Source organism: Oncorhynchus nerka, linkage group LG28 (assembly GCF_034236695.1).
Source record: "Oncorhynchus nerka isolate Pitt River linkage group LG28, Oner_Uvic_2.0, whole genome shotgun sequence".
NCBI classification, from domain to species: domain Eukaryota; kingdom Metazoa; phylum Chordata; class Actinopteri; order Salmoniformes; family Salmonidae; genus Oncorhynchus; species Oncorhynchus nerka.
Window position 1 is genome coordinate 20,868,262 of NC_088423.1, and position 15,189 is coordinate 20,883,450.

Consider the following 15,189-nt stretch of genomic DNA (forward strand, 5'->3'; position numbering starts at 1 on the left):
GATCAACAGTGTTGTTGTGAGTTTTTAGATCAATGGAACACAACGGGCCAAACAAGCTGTGCAAACTAAACGGAAACGACACAGGACATATTATTTAATGAAAGGGGTTGTAGTCTGCCGAGAAGCTTTTGTCAGAAATGTGTTTTCATCGCAAGTTAAGGCTTGCTGTTAGCTAGCCAGCTGGAGTTTGATGGCTGGCATGCTAGCTAACTTTAACATTGAACCTAACTTACTTGGTTAACTTTAGCTATGACAATCGGTTTGTATTGCCAGTAACGTTACTCTAGTGATTGGGATTATAGTTAATTATTTAGCTAGCTAATGTTAACATTACATGTCTAAACAAATGACCAAGTTAAAACTTGCTGTTAGCTAGCTGAGGTTAGATGGCTGGCTTGCTAGCTAACATTCATTTACATTTACAAAGTGTGTGTAACGTTAGTGATGTTTTCTCAGAATGCCATTTCACATTGATAGTTATAGCCTAATGTTAGCTAGCTAACATTGAACCTATTTGGTTAACTTTAGGTAGCTATGACAATTGGTTGGTAATGCTAGTTAAAGCTTGCTATTCGTTAGCCAGCTGATGTTAGATGGCTGGCTAGCTAACTAACATTATGTGTATGAACTGGGTGTAGTGATGTGAAATGGCATTCTGAGAGAACATATATTGTATAAAAATGAAAAAATATTTTTATCTGGAATTTGTCTTCAGCATCAGTAGAACACACCTGACTCTCCTCCACCAATCATACAAGGAGAATGGTCTAATGTCTCCCATAAAAACAAAAAGAGAGCTGCCCCAAGCAAGCAAAGGCAGAAATGCAGTCATCAATTACATGCACCATTTCTCACCAACTGGGGAAACACGTGTGGACCTGAATTGTGATAACTGCAGTGGTCAAAACAAGAACACGTTTGTGCTCTGGTATTGTGCCTGCACAAGCTCCACCACAGTCTGAACCTTCATTTCCTGATCACAAGTCACACCAAGTTTGCCCCTGGCTGATGCTCAGGCCTCATCAAGCTGCGCTTTAGAAAGACCAGAATGAACACTTTGTCTGAGATTGGTGGTGTTGTGAAGGACAGCACTGTGACGGGGTCAACATCCCACAGCTCGTTGGACTGGAGGATGGTACGGTGCTGGTGGAAAGCTATGGCTGGCAACAACACCTGACTCCGTACTTCAGGCAGCTGCCACAGATCAAGCAGTACCAGCACTTTAGGTGAAAATCATTGTCATTGCATTGTATGCAGCTATTCTTCTAATCTAAACTTGGGAGGTGAATTGATGTTGTGCAGGGTTGTAATGTCTTCAGATTTTTTGATGTTGTTATTCCCTGTTTTACAGCTCCGATGCTCTGGAGCCTGGTGTTGTTGTCGCCAAGGAGCGTTCGGACTGTCGGGATGAGGTTTCAGCAGCTGCGCAACGCTGACATACTTCCTCTCATAGATGGTCAGCCTGTACAAGCACCACCTGGGCTGGACACAGCTAGACAAACTTATCTTTTTGAGAAGATCAGGGAGTTTTGCTATGGACATCACATGCCCTGCACCAAAGTCAAGGGTAGGACAGAAACAAATATGCGGAGCTTTACCTAGCAAAGACTTCTAGATGACCTGGAACCAGAGGGTCTGGCGACAAATATGTAGCGAGGGCCAGCCGACGAGAGCACACAGGTCGCAGTGGTGGCTGGTGTATGGGGCTTTGGTGACAAAACGTATGGCACTGTGATAGACTCCGTCCAGTTTGCTGAGTAGAGTGTTGCAGGCTATTTTGTAAATGACACCGCTGAAGTCGAGGATTGGTAGGATAGTCAGTTTTACGAGGGTACGTTTGGTGGCGTGAGTGAACGAGGCTTTGTTGCGAAATAGAAAGCCGATTCTAGATTTAATTTTAGAATGGAGATGTTTAATGAGTCTGGAAGGAGAGTTTAAAGTCTAGCCAGACACCTAGGTATTTGTAGTTGTCCACATATTCTAAGTCAGAACCGTCCAGAGTAGTGATGCTAGTCGGGCAGGCGGGTACGGGCAGCAATCGGTTGAAGAGCATGCATTTAGTTTTACTAGCATTTAAGAAAAGTTGGAGGCCACGGAAGGAGTGTTGTGTGGCATTGAAGCTCGTTTGGAGGTTTGTTAACACAGTGTCCAAAGAAGTGTCTGATGTATACAGAATGGTGTCGTCTGAATACAGGTGGATCAGGGAATCACCTGCAGCAAGAGCGACATCGTTGATATATACAGAGAAAAGAGTTGGCCCGAGAATTGAACCCTGTTGTACCCCCATAGAGACTGCCAGAGGTCCGAACAACATGCCCTCCGATTTGGCACACTGAACTCTGTCTGAGAAGTAGTTGGTGAACCAGGCGAGGCAATCCTTTGAGAAAGCAAGGCTGTTGAGTCTGCTGATAAGAATACAGTGAATGCCAGAGTCGTAAGCCTTGGCCTGGTCGATGAAGACGGCTGCACAGTACTGTCTTTTATGGTTATGATATTGTTTAATACCTTGAGCGTGGCTGAGGTGCACCCGTGACCAGTTTGGAAACCTGATTGAACAGTGGAGAAGGTACGAGGGGATTCGAAAACGGTCAGTGATCTGTTTATTGACTTGGCTTTTGAAGACTTTAGAAAGGCAGGGCAGGACGGCTATAGGTCTGTAACAGTTTGGGTCCAGAGTGTCAGCCACTTTGAAGGGGGGGATGACCGTGGCAGCTTTCCAATTGTTAAGGATCTCGGACGATACAAAAGAGAGGTTGAACAGACTGGTAATAGGGGTTGCAACAATGGCGGCAGATGATTTTAGAAAGAGAGGGTCCAGATTGTCTAACACAATTGATTTGTACGTGTCCAGGTTTTGCAAGTCTTTCAGAACATCTGCTATCTGGATTTGGGTGAAGGAGAAGCTGGGGAGGCTCGGGTAAGTAGCTCCGGGGGGTGCAGAGCTGTTGGCTGGGGTAGGGGAAGCCAGGAGGAAAGCATGGCCAGCCGTAGAGAAATGCTTATTGAAATTTTCCGTGGTGACAATGTTTCCTAGCCTCAGTGCAGTGGGCAGCTGGGAGCAGGTGCTCTTATTCTCCATGGACTTTGCAATGTCCCAAAACTTTTTGGGAGTTAGAGCTACAGGATGCAAATGTCTGTTTGAAAAAGCTTGCCTTTGCTTCGTGTATTGGTTCCTGACTTCCCTGAAAAGTTGCATATCGCGGGGAATATTCGGTGCTAATGCAGTCTGCCACAGGATGTTTTTGTGCTGGTCGAGGGCAGTCAGGTCTGGAGTGAACCAAGGGCTATATCTGTTCTTAGTTCTACATTTTTTGAAAGGGGCATGCTTATTTAAGATGGTGAGGAAATTACTTTTAAAGAACGACCAGGCATCCTCGACTGACGGGATGAGGTCATAATCCTTCCAGGATACCCGAGCCAGGTTGATTAGAAAGGCCTGCTCGCAGAAGTGTTTTAGGGAGCGTTTGACAGTGATGAGGGGTGGACGTTTGACCGCGGATCCATAGCGGATGCAGACAATGAGGCAGTGATTGCTGAGATCCTGGTTGTGACAGCAGTGGTGTATTTAGAGGGCAGGTTGGTCAGGATAATATCTATGAGGGTGACCATGTTTACGGATTTAGGGTTGTACCTGGTGGGTTCCTTGATCATTTGTGTGAGAATGAGGGCATCTAGCTTAGGTTGTAGGACTGCCAGGGGGGTGTTAAGCGTATCCCAGTTTAGTTCACCTAACAGAATGAAATCTGAAGATAGATGAGGGGCAATCAATTCAAATATGGTGTCCAGGGCACAGCTGGGAGCTGAGGGTAGTCTATAACAGACGGAAACAGTGAGAGACCTATTTCTGGAGAGATTCATTTTTAAAATTAGAAGCTCGAACTGTTTGGGTATAGACCTGGAAAGTATGACAGATCTGTACAAGCTATCTCTGCAGTAGATTGCAACTCCTCCCCCTTTGGCAGTTCTATCTTGACGGAAAATGTTGTAGTTGGGGATGGAAATCTCAATTTTTGGTGGCCTTCCGAAGCCAGGATTCACACACGCAAGGACATCAGGGTTGGCGGAGTGTGCTAAAGAAGTGAGTAAAACAAACTTAGGGAGGAGGCTACCTTGTCTATCACTGACATTATTGATGTTGTTCTTGTACATAGTTTGAAAATAAGTAAAATATTATAAAGTATCGACTTCTGATATTGCTACTCTGCAAGTAACCACTTGGCTGTACCATTTACACCTTCTGTAGAGATCCATCCACTTAGCAAGACATAGCAAGATATTGATATATAAAATGAATATTGTTATGTGTGGTCGTAACATGATTTTGTGACATACCACAACAATATCATGTGACTGTATCAAGTGTCCACCACATAAATATATGTGTTTATTGACTGTACATGTGCACCTCACTCAGGTTGCATGGCCTTAACTTATGTATGGAAAACTATGTGATAAGTGTGTGTGTGTAACAGTATATACAGTTGAAGTCGTAAGTTTACATACACCTTAGCCAAATACATTTACACTCAGGTTGAACAATTCCTAACATTTAATCCTAGTAGAAATAATAATAATAATAATAATAATAATAAGTTGGGTGAATATTGGCCCATTCCTCCTGACAGAGCTGGTGTAACAGAGTCAGGTTTGTAGGCCTCCTTGCTCGCACATGCTTTTTCAGTTCTGCCCACAAATTAGGATTGAGGTCAGGGCTTTGTGATGGCCATTCCAATACCTTGTCTTTGCTGTCCTTAAGCCATTTTGCCACAACTTTGGAAGTATGCTTGAGGTCATTGTCCCTTTGGAAGACCCATTTGCGACCAAGCTTGAACTTTCTGACTGATGTCTTGAGATATTGCTTCAATATATCCACATAATTTTTTACCCTGATGATGCCATCTATTTTGTGAAGTGCACCAGTCCCTCCTGCAGCAAAGCACCCCCACAACATGATGATGCCTTGCCTCACGGTCGGGATGGTGTTCTTCGTTTTGCAAGGAATAGAATTACGAAATTAAATAGAAATTGACCCCAACCCTGACTTTAGTTAGATGTAAAAGTGTATACTGGCAGGGTAGCCTAGTGGTTAGGGCGTTGGACTAGTAATTGAAAGGTTGCAAGTTCAAATCCCTGAGCTGACAAGGTACAAATCTGTCGTTCTGACCCTGAACAGGCAGTTAACCCACTGTTCCTAGGCCGTCATTGAAAATAAGAATTTGTTCTTAACTGACTTGCCTAGTAAAAATAAAAAAATTAAATACAAAAATGTTGTTGCTGCGGCGTCTCAAGAGGGACAAACAGTAATATTTCTCATTTTCCAAGCGAAGGTCTTTTAAAGGAGTATGCAAGGCACAAACATTTGCGTCGCCTAGCCGAGTTCGGCACCCTATGCATTCGGAAAGTATTCAGACCCATTGACTTTTTCCACATTTTGTTACGTTACAGCCTTATTCTGTCATTCTGTTCCCCGTGTGCCGAAAACGTGGATGCCCTTTTAAGGCAGCCTCTGCACCTCTCTGATTCAGAGGGGTTGGGTTAAATGCGGAAGCCACATTTCAGTTGAAGTTATAAAGTTGTACAACTGACTAGGTATTCCCATTTCCATTTCCCTTTCTAAAATTGATTCAATTGTTTTTTCCCCCCTCATCAATACACACACAACATCCCATAATGACATAGCAAAAACAGATTTTTTACATTTGAGTAAATTTATTAAAATAAAAAAAAACAGAAACACCTTATTTACATAAGTATTCAGACACTTTGCTATGAGCACACAACCAAGACAACGCAGGAGTGGCTTCGGGACGAGTCTCTGAATGTCCTTGAGTGGCACAGCCAGAGCCCGGACTTGAACCCGATCGAACATCTCTGGAGAGACCTGAAAATAGCTGTGCAGCAACCTTCCCTATCCATGTATGATATGTACGATACGTGTATGCATGATATGTAGGATGTATAAATGTATAATATGATATGTATATGTATGATATATATCATATGTATGATACAGTTGAAGTCAGAAGTTTACATACAGTTAGGTTTCAGTCATTAAAACTCGCTTTTCAACCACTCCACAAATTTCTTGTTAACAAACTATAGTTTTGGCAAGTTGGTTAGGACATCTGTGTGCATGACACAAGTAATTTTTCAAACAATTGTTTACAGACATTTCACTTATAAATCACTGTTTCATAATTCTAGTTGGTCAGAAGTTAACATACACTATGATGACTGTGCATTTAAACAGCATGGAAAATTCCAGAAAATGATGTCTTGGCTTTAGAAGCTTCTGATCATCATTTGAGTCAATTGGAGGTGTACCTGTGGATGTATTTCAAGGCATACCTTCAAACTCAATGCCTCTTTCCTTGACATCATGGAAAAATCCAAAGAAATTAGCCAAGCCAAAAACATTGTAGACCTCCACCAGTCTGGTTCATCATTGGGAGCAATTTCCAAACTCCTTAAGGTACCACATGCATCTGTACAAACCATAGTACGCAAGTATAAACACCATGGGACCACGTAGCCGTCATACCGCTCAGGAAGGAGACGCGCTCTATCTCCTAGAGATGAACGTACTTTGGTGCAAAAAGTGCAAATCAATCCCAGAACAGCAAAGGACCTTGTGAAGATGCTGGAGGAAACAGGTACAAAAGTATCTATAGCCACAGTAAAACGAGTCCTATTTCGACATAACCTGAAAGGCCACTCAGCAAGGAAGTAGCCACTGCTCCAAAACCACAATAAAAAAGCCAGACTATGGTTTGCAACTGCACATGGGGACAAAGATCATCCTTTTTGGAGAAATGTCCTCAGGTCTGATGAAACAAAAATATAACTGTTTGGCCATAATGACCATTATTATGTTTGGATGAAAAAGGGGGAGGCTTGCAAGCCGAAGAACACCATCCCGACAGTGAAGCACGTGGGTGGCAGCATCATGTTGTGGGGTTGCTTTGCTGCAGGAGGGACTGGTGGACTTCACAAAATAGATAGCATCATGAGAGTGGGAAATTATGTGGATATATTGAAGCAACATCTCAAGACATCAGTCAGGAAGTTAAAGCTTGGTCGGAAATGGGTCTTCCAAATGGACAATGACCCCAAGCATACTTCCAAAGATGTGGCAAAATGGCTTAAGGACAACAAAGCCAAGGTAATGGAGTGTCCATCACAAAGCCCTGACCTCAATTCTATAGAAAATTTGTGGGCAGAACTGAAAAAGCGTGTGCGAGCAAGGAGGCCTCCGTCAGGATCCTGACTCTGTCAGGAGGAATGGGCCAAAATTCACCCAACTTATTGTGGGATGCTTGTGGATGGCTACCTGAAATGTTTGACCCAAGGCAATGCTACCAAATTCTAATTCAGTGTATGTAAACTTCTGACCCACTGGGAATGTGATGAAATGAAAGCTGAAATAAATAATTATCTGCTATTATTCTGACATTTCACATTCTCAAAATAAAGTGGTGATCCTAACTGACCTAAGACGGGGGGGAAGGAAGGGACTTTTTACTCTGATTAAATGTCAGGAATTGTGAAAAACTGAGTTTAAATGTATTTGGCTAAGGTGTATGTAAACTTCCGACTTCAACTGTATATGTACAGTATATGTAGCCGTATGATTCTTTTCCATATTCAGACATAATGAGCTTTGCTTTGATTATATTCAGTGACGTATTTCACAATAATAACTCACTGAGATGGATAATATCAAATATATCAAAAATCACTATTGAAACTATGTCATTTATCTCAACACGAGGCAAAAATTGTTTCACCGATCTGCGGCAAATGCTAAAATGTAATTTAATAGAGAAATACTCACTTGGACTCTCAATTGAGCAAGCGAGCCAGGATGATTAAGCTCTGACACACCCACACAATGTTGAAGTGTGTGTGTGTGTGTGTGTGTGTGTGTGTGTGTGTGTGTGTGTGTGTGTGTGTGTGTGTGTGCAGAGGTTGTAATAGGTGTAAACAGCAGATTGTCTGGAGGTGGGGGTGTCCTCCTTTCAGGGCCAAGTCAAGTATGTAGGCAGGCAGAGGCATACACACACACATATAGTCGTGAGACACTGCCCACACGTATGCACACACACATCTGCGTGTGAGTCACACAGCCAAATGTTGCAGACGGCGTCTTGTCTTCTTGGAGTCTGAGCGAGCTTGTAGATTACTCAGCAAGCAGCTGCCAGGCCATAGCAAGGTCTTCAGAGAGACTGCACTGCCACACTGTACCCCGTCACAGACAGGCTGCCAATATACCCGCTTCTCAGAGGATGACACACTACTATACTGCTATGGCTAAGCATTTCCCCTACTCAACTCCCAAACAGAGTGATGTTCGCACCTTGTCTTGATGAAATAAATCCCTTTGTTAATACTACACCATCTGCTAGCATCAGTGGCGGTCGGTGCCATTTAAGATGAGGGCGGATGATCATTTTCTTTCTGAGCATGTTATTATTTCTATTACAGCATATTGGATGACTGTCATTCATTTATCATTCCCCCAGTTCAATGTAACATTGATTGGTTTAGACTATTACATGGTACTCAAATGGTCCCTATACCCATCATGAGGTTGCTAAAACCTAGCCTCGGAATTACATTTTTTAGTAATCAAGTTGACGGACAGTGACACATTCATTCTCTGATCCTTTGACAACATGTCAGTCCATGCTGCAAGAGAGCCCTGATAGGTTGGAGGACATCCTCCGGAAGTTGTCATAATTACTGTGGTAGTCTATGGAAAGGGGTGAGAATTATGGACCTCCTAGGTTTTGAATTGAAGTCAATGTACCCAGAGGATGATGGAAACTAGATATACTCCAGCTACACCATGGTGTTACTGAGTACTGTTGAGGCTGCTGTAGACTGTCATTGCAAAACGATGTAATTTAATACATTATTTGGTGACATTAATATATTTTGTATAGTTTTATCTAAATAGGATAACTTTAATGTTTCTCAAATTTTATGAAATTCACTGAGGATGGTCCCCCCCTTCCTCCTCTGGGGAGCCTACACTGCAAGCATCCAGCTCTTCTTCTTCTCCTCCTCCTCCTCCCTGTGACAAGACCAGCCATCGCCTTGTGCACTTACAGGCTTGAAAAGTACACTGAGGATAAAACTTGAGCAAGATAAAAGAATTGGGAGTATCAGGTGCTAAAATAACAGCTCACCTTTCAGACATGGACTCTCTAGAACAGTGGTATTCAACGCTTACCATATAAAGGTCAGTGCCTGCTGGTTTCATACCTGATAATGAATTGCACACACCTGGTGTGCCAGGACTAAATCAGTCCCATATTAGAAGGGAACAATGAAAACAAGCAGAGGAACTAGCTTTGAGGTCCAGTAGAACTTGCTTTGAGGTCCAGAGTTGAGTTTGAGAGATCTAGAACATTCTCAGCATACCTGTTATGATGTGGATTGAGCAATTAGTTAATTAGATACACCTGTAATGTGATCTGCCATGCAAAACTGATACAATTGAAATGCAATTGACCAATTAATTAACTGCATGAGGTGATACTGATTGAAAGCGCTTGCTCTTGAATAAATACTGAATAAATAAATAAACAGACCAGTTGTATGGTATGTAATAGAAGCTGTCACTCATCTGGTCAGGTGTTTAATGAACAAATCAAGACCTCTGAGTGTTTCTTTGGAGAGGCCCTTAGAGATATTAACCCATGCTGAAACACACACCACTCTACCAGCCAAAGAGCTGTATGCATGCATGCACACACACACACACACACACACTTACAGCCCCCGCCAGGTAGCATCCGTCTCCCAAAAATAGGCCCCCAGCCATGTGTCAAATTACCAGGGCAGCTACTAATCTCCTATCCTCTGCGTTTCTCCACCACTCCATCTCTCCCTCTCCTGCTGGGCTCTTTAATGATGCAGCCTGCTGATCAGGAAAATATCCCCCCACTGACTGATTAACTGACTGACTGACTGTTCCTCTCATTCCAAAACACAGGATGTTGTTAGACTTCAGTGCAGCTTTTGACATTATTGATCATAGTTTGCTGCTCAAAAAATGTATGTGTTATGGCTTTACACCCCCTGCTATAATGTAGATAAAGAGTTACTTGTCTAACAGAAGACAGAGGGTTCTTTAATGGAAGCCTATCAAATATAATCCAGTTAAAATCAGGAATTCCCCAGGGTAGCTGTTTAGGCCCCTTGCTTTTTAACATTTTTACTAACGACATGCCACTGACTGAGTAAAGCCAGAGTTGCTATATATGCGGATGACTCAACACTATACACGTCAGCTAGTACAGCGACTGAAATGACTGCAACCCTCAACAAAGAGCTGCAGTTAGTTTCAGAGTGGGTGGCAAGGAATAAGTTAGCCCTAAATATTTCTAAAACTAAAAGCATTGTATTTGGAACAAAACACTCACTTAAACCTCAACTAAATCTTGTAATAAATCATGTGGAAATTGAGCAAGTTGAGATGACTAAACTGCTTGGAGTAACACTGGATTGCAAACTGTCATGGTCAAAACATATTGATGCAGTAGTAGCTAAAATGGGGAGAAGTATGTCTATAATAAAGCAATGCTCTGTCTTGTTAACAACACTATCAACAAGGCAGGTCCTACAGGCTCTAGTTTTGTCACACCGTGACTACTGTTCAGTTGTGTGGTCAGGTGCCACAAAAAATTACTGAGGAAAATTGCAATTGGCTCAGAACAGGACAGCACGGCTGGCCCTTGGATGTACACAGAGAGCTAATATTAAAAATATGCATGTCAATCTCTCTCGGCTTATTCATGAGAGGTATTGACATGTTGAATGCACCTAGCCGTCTGTCTAAACTACTGGCACACAGCTTGGACACCCATGCATACCCCACAAGACATGCCACAAGAGGTCTCTTCACAGTCCCCAAGTTCAGAACAGACTATGGGAGGCACACAGTACTACATAGAGCCATGATACATGGAACTCTATTCCACATCAAGTAACTGACGCAAGCAGTAAAATAAAAATAAAAACATAAAACAAAACACCTTATGGAACAGCGGAGACTGTGAAGCAACACAAACACTGGCACAGACACATGCATACACACACACACGCACACACACACGCACGCACACGCACTATACATACACATGGATTTAGTACTGTACATATGTGGTGGAGTAGGGGCCTGAGGGCACACAGTGTGTTGTGAAATCTGTGAATGTATTGTAATGTTTTAAAATGGTATAAACTGCCTGAATTTTGCTGGACGCCAGGAAGAGTAGCTGCTGCTTTGGCAGCAGCTAATGGGGATCCATAACAAATACAAATACAGGATCGCCTCATGGCCTTGCCAACTTCTCCATCATCAAGGCTATCTCTCTCATTAGACTACTCCATCATCAAGGCTCTCTCTCACATTAAACTACCACCTCTCCTCGTATTCCTCTCCATGGCCCAACCTGGCCATTCATTAACAACCCTAACATATCTCCCACTGGTCTCAGCATCAGGCTGCTGCTCCACCACCACTGATCATTAAAGTCTACCTACAGGGGTATGTGGAGGGTCAGGTCTAGGTGTTAGAAATTAACCTCAAAAGGAGAGTACGTATATGAGTGTACAGCTCAGTGCTATCTGTGTTGCATGGTAGCGGATGGCCATGACAGATCAACTAGAGAGTACTTACATCCTAGCAGCCACTAGGCTCTAGTTACCATCTGACTATGTCATAAGAAGGAGTACTGAGAACAGTGACCAGTTTTCACAGGTTGTGCAACCTCTTGCCCCTTTGCCCTTCTCCCTCGCTCTCTTCACTTCCTGAAATCTAGCCTGCTTGGACAAAACATGTGACTCCCAAATGGCATCTTTTTCCCTATGGGTCCTGGTCCAAAGGGAATAGGGCATCTTACAGTGCAGTGAGTCTCAAAAGTAGCACCTCCGCCCTTGGCTCTGCTAAAGGAGAGCTTTGTTGTGGAAATGGCAGGAGGGCAGTTTTAGACTACAGGGTAGTTTCAACAAGCATGGGACGGTCCTTGATTCCCTCTATCAACTCCTCTAGCTTGGTGAAAAGGGTGATGAAAATATGTAGAGAAAAAAAAACATCAAATACTGCCATAGTTCAGAATCTCTAACAAGCAGTGGTTGACTTGAATTAAAATATGTGCCGATACTAATTTGGAGTGCCGCTACTGTTTGTATTTAGTGCAGTAACTCTACTTTTGAGCTACTATTCTAGAAGAGGTGCAGGAACTCAAACAGTAGAAAATATGAGTTGCCGGGTACTCAGTTCAGGTGAACTCCTGCCCAAGTCAAGCACTGCTAATAAGCCACCTTGCTAAGATAACAGAGGGAGAGAACATGAGTAACATGACACTACTATTCTGAATTGTATTATATTTGCTCACATGTTTATTTAGCCAAGTTCTTCTCCTCTGAGACAAAGAACAACACCCTCACATGATAATTACAGAAAGAGTGCCACCCATCCCTCCTCACTGATCGCTGCAACACACACTCATCCCTCCTCACACAGGAGACTCCTATAACTCCCCTAACAGATGTCTCCCAACAGCTAGGCTTTATTGGGTGAACCCCACCTACTGTGAGAGCTGTTCGTTTTTTATTTTAATATAAACTTTACCTGATTTTTAAATACTACCCAGCCTAGAAACATTTGAGTCATTTAGCAGACGCTCTGATACAAGAAACAATTAGGGTTAAGTGCCTTGCTCAAGTGCACATTTTTATTTAACTAGGCAAGTCAAGTCAAGAACTGCTGGTCCGCAATTTGTCATACCATGCAATTTGAGCTGTTCCTATCTGCCCAGCCTGGTTTCATAGACTAAACGTAACATAGTAAATGTAAATCTGGAACACTGAAATTAGTATGATAAGTTTTGTATGGTTACATAAGACAGATGGTTACTTAAGGCAAAAACAAAGTAGGGTGGTTGGTTGGGCGTATAACGCAAACGTCTACTAACCCAAAGGTTGAGAGTTTGAAACTCATCACAGACAACTTTTGCATTTTTGCTAATTAGCAACTACTTACTACTTTTAGCTGCTTTGCAACTACTTAGTATGTTAGCTAACCCTTCCGCTAACCCTAACCTTAACCCTTTTAGCAAACCCTTCCCTAATGGCCTAACCCTTTAACCTAACTCCTAAACTTAACCCTAACCTTAACCTTAACCCCATAGCCTAGCTAACTTTAGCCAGCCAGCTAGCTTATGTTAGGCACCTAGCCACCTAGCTAGTATTTGTAACATTTCATAAGTTTTGCTCATTTTGTAACATATTGTACATTTTGCCAATTCATAACATATTTTCATTGCAAATTCGTACCGTACACAAATTGTAATTCAAAACATATCACACGAAATTACTGCACAAATGAATACATGCCATACAAAACGAACCACATTATAGTAAATGGAGTGTGAGGGATTTATGTACAGAATAATACGAAATGCTCTGAGACCCTGTTGGTCTGCCTCGAGGCAAACTGTCACTTTGTTATACATCCTTAAGTAAAATGATGTATTCAAATTAAACTTGGACTGGGGAACTTGTTTTTTGTCTGTGAGCCTATGGCTGTTGGCGTCACTGCGAGCAATCTGTCACTCACTGCTGAGAAAAAGAGCATAATTTTGGAGCAGTGATAAGACCCTCTATGGACGGATGGGGTGAGATTGGACATTTCCCCGGTACACCATAGAAGCCAAAGTCGTTATCATTATTAATGGTTTCGACTATTGTAATATATATATATATATAACATAAATAGGATGTTTGATTTGTTATATTCGAATATAGAAAGTATCATATACTTATCTTGACCTGTGCCTAAAACAAAGTTCAAAACGTATCCAACAGCAACCACAATCTTATCAGGTTTCATCAGCTGACGAGACTCTACTCATCAACCCACTTTAGGAAAACAATAATCGAGGGAGGAATTATTGAAGCGGGAATGAATGGACAGGTGCATGGGTGTTCTTACCTTATAGACATTCTCCGTTATACGGTGCACCTCGTCAGTCCGAGACATCGTGGGATCTTCTTCAGCCAAAACCATAGAACAGATTTCTTTAGTGACGGTAGCTTTCCTAAGAAATACTACTGAAGAAAAACACAGAGTAGGTGGAAGGAGCCGTAGTAACAAACAACTACAGAGGGAGGCGAACGCGCGTAATATGAGACTCCGGAATCAGAGGTTTTATACGAAACTCGTCTACTGCACCCACACTAGCCCACGCAGTCTGGAGGCTATACCAGGCGTGGAGCGCAGAGGGAAACATGTCATAGGGATAGCGCTGCTTGCCATTTTAAAGGGCTCTGCCTCCTCTCTCTCTCTCTCTCTCTCGAACACTGCCCACACCACTGCCTCCGCTTTGCCTCTTCTGCATAAAGATAATTCATAACAACTGCATGCCTGAATGACTTCAGTACACACAATCACATACACACATCTCTATACACAACAATAATGATTTCAACAGATTGTGCTCTTGCGGTCAAGGTAAATTAACAAATTCTGCACACATTTGATGCATAACATATACTGTATAATGGCGAAGAACCAAGTGTATTTATCGAACATTGTACAATACACTACCACTGAATAGCTGTTCATTTATTTCTATTTAACTGTTACAGTTATGCCTATAGCTATTCATGTATGAATAGGCTTAGTGAGTGGGATGTATAGTGGGTGTGTGTGTAGGACGGGGTCACTTTTCTCGTATTGGCTACAGTATGTAATGTAGGCAGGGGAATACTCCACACCTTATTCAGAAAGTCACAATCTGCACTACAAGAGCCTGTTGTAAAATATCTCCAAATGTCAAGGCCAATTCTAAAAGCGGCCTTGTATAGAATACCAAACCTATTTTCAGTCACCTTTCATGGAGAAGTACAGTACCTTATACATTGTTGAGATATACAGGGCACTCAACCCCTGGGTTTAGGTACCTCTTTTAACAACCCTCCAACACATAACCCAACAGTAAAAATCCTGAATTAAGTTGTTGAAATGCATTTTTCAATTTTGCCATTGCTTGTGTGATGATCAATACCGAACAAAAATATAAACGCAACATGTAAAGGGTTGGTCCCATGTTTCATGAGATTAAATAAAATATCACAGAAATGTTCCATATGCACAAAAGGTTTCTCTCTCAAATTGTG

The 15,189-nt window shown here is 42.3% G+C and overlaps 1 protein-coding gene across 4 annotated transcripts in view; it reads right to left on the reverse strand.

Moving 5' to 3' along the window:
* The window catches only part of LOC115112985 (brain-specific angiogenesis inhibitor 1-associated protein 2-like), a 181,574-nt gene extending 167,228 nt beyond the window's left edge, over positions 1–14,346 (reverse strand). For all 4 annotated transcript variants that reach the window (XM_065012692.1, XM_029640123.2, XM_065012691.1 and 1 more), the window contains exon 1: positions 14,003–14,346. In XM_065012692.1, coding sequence (XP_064868764.1) covers positions 14,003–14,077 — 75 coding nt within the window. In that variant the 5' untranslated portion in view covers positions 14,078–14,346. The remainder of the gene's footprint in view (positions 1–14,002) is intronic.
* Positions 14,347–15,189: the final 843 nt, after the last annotated feature.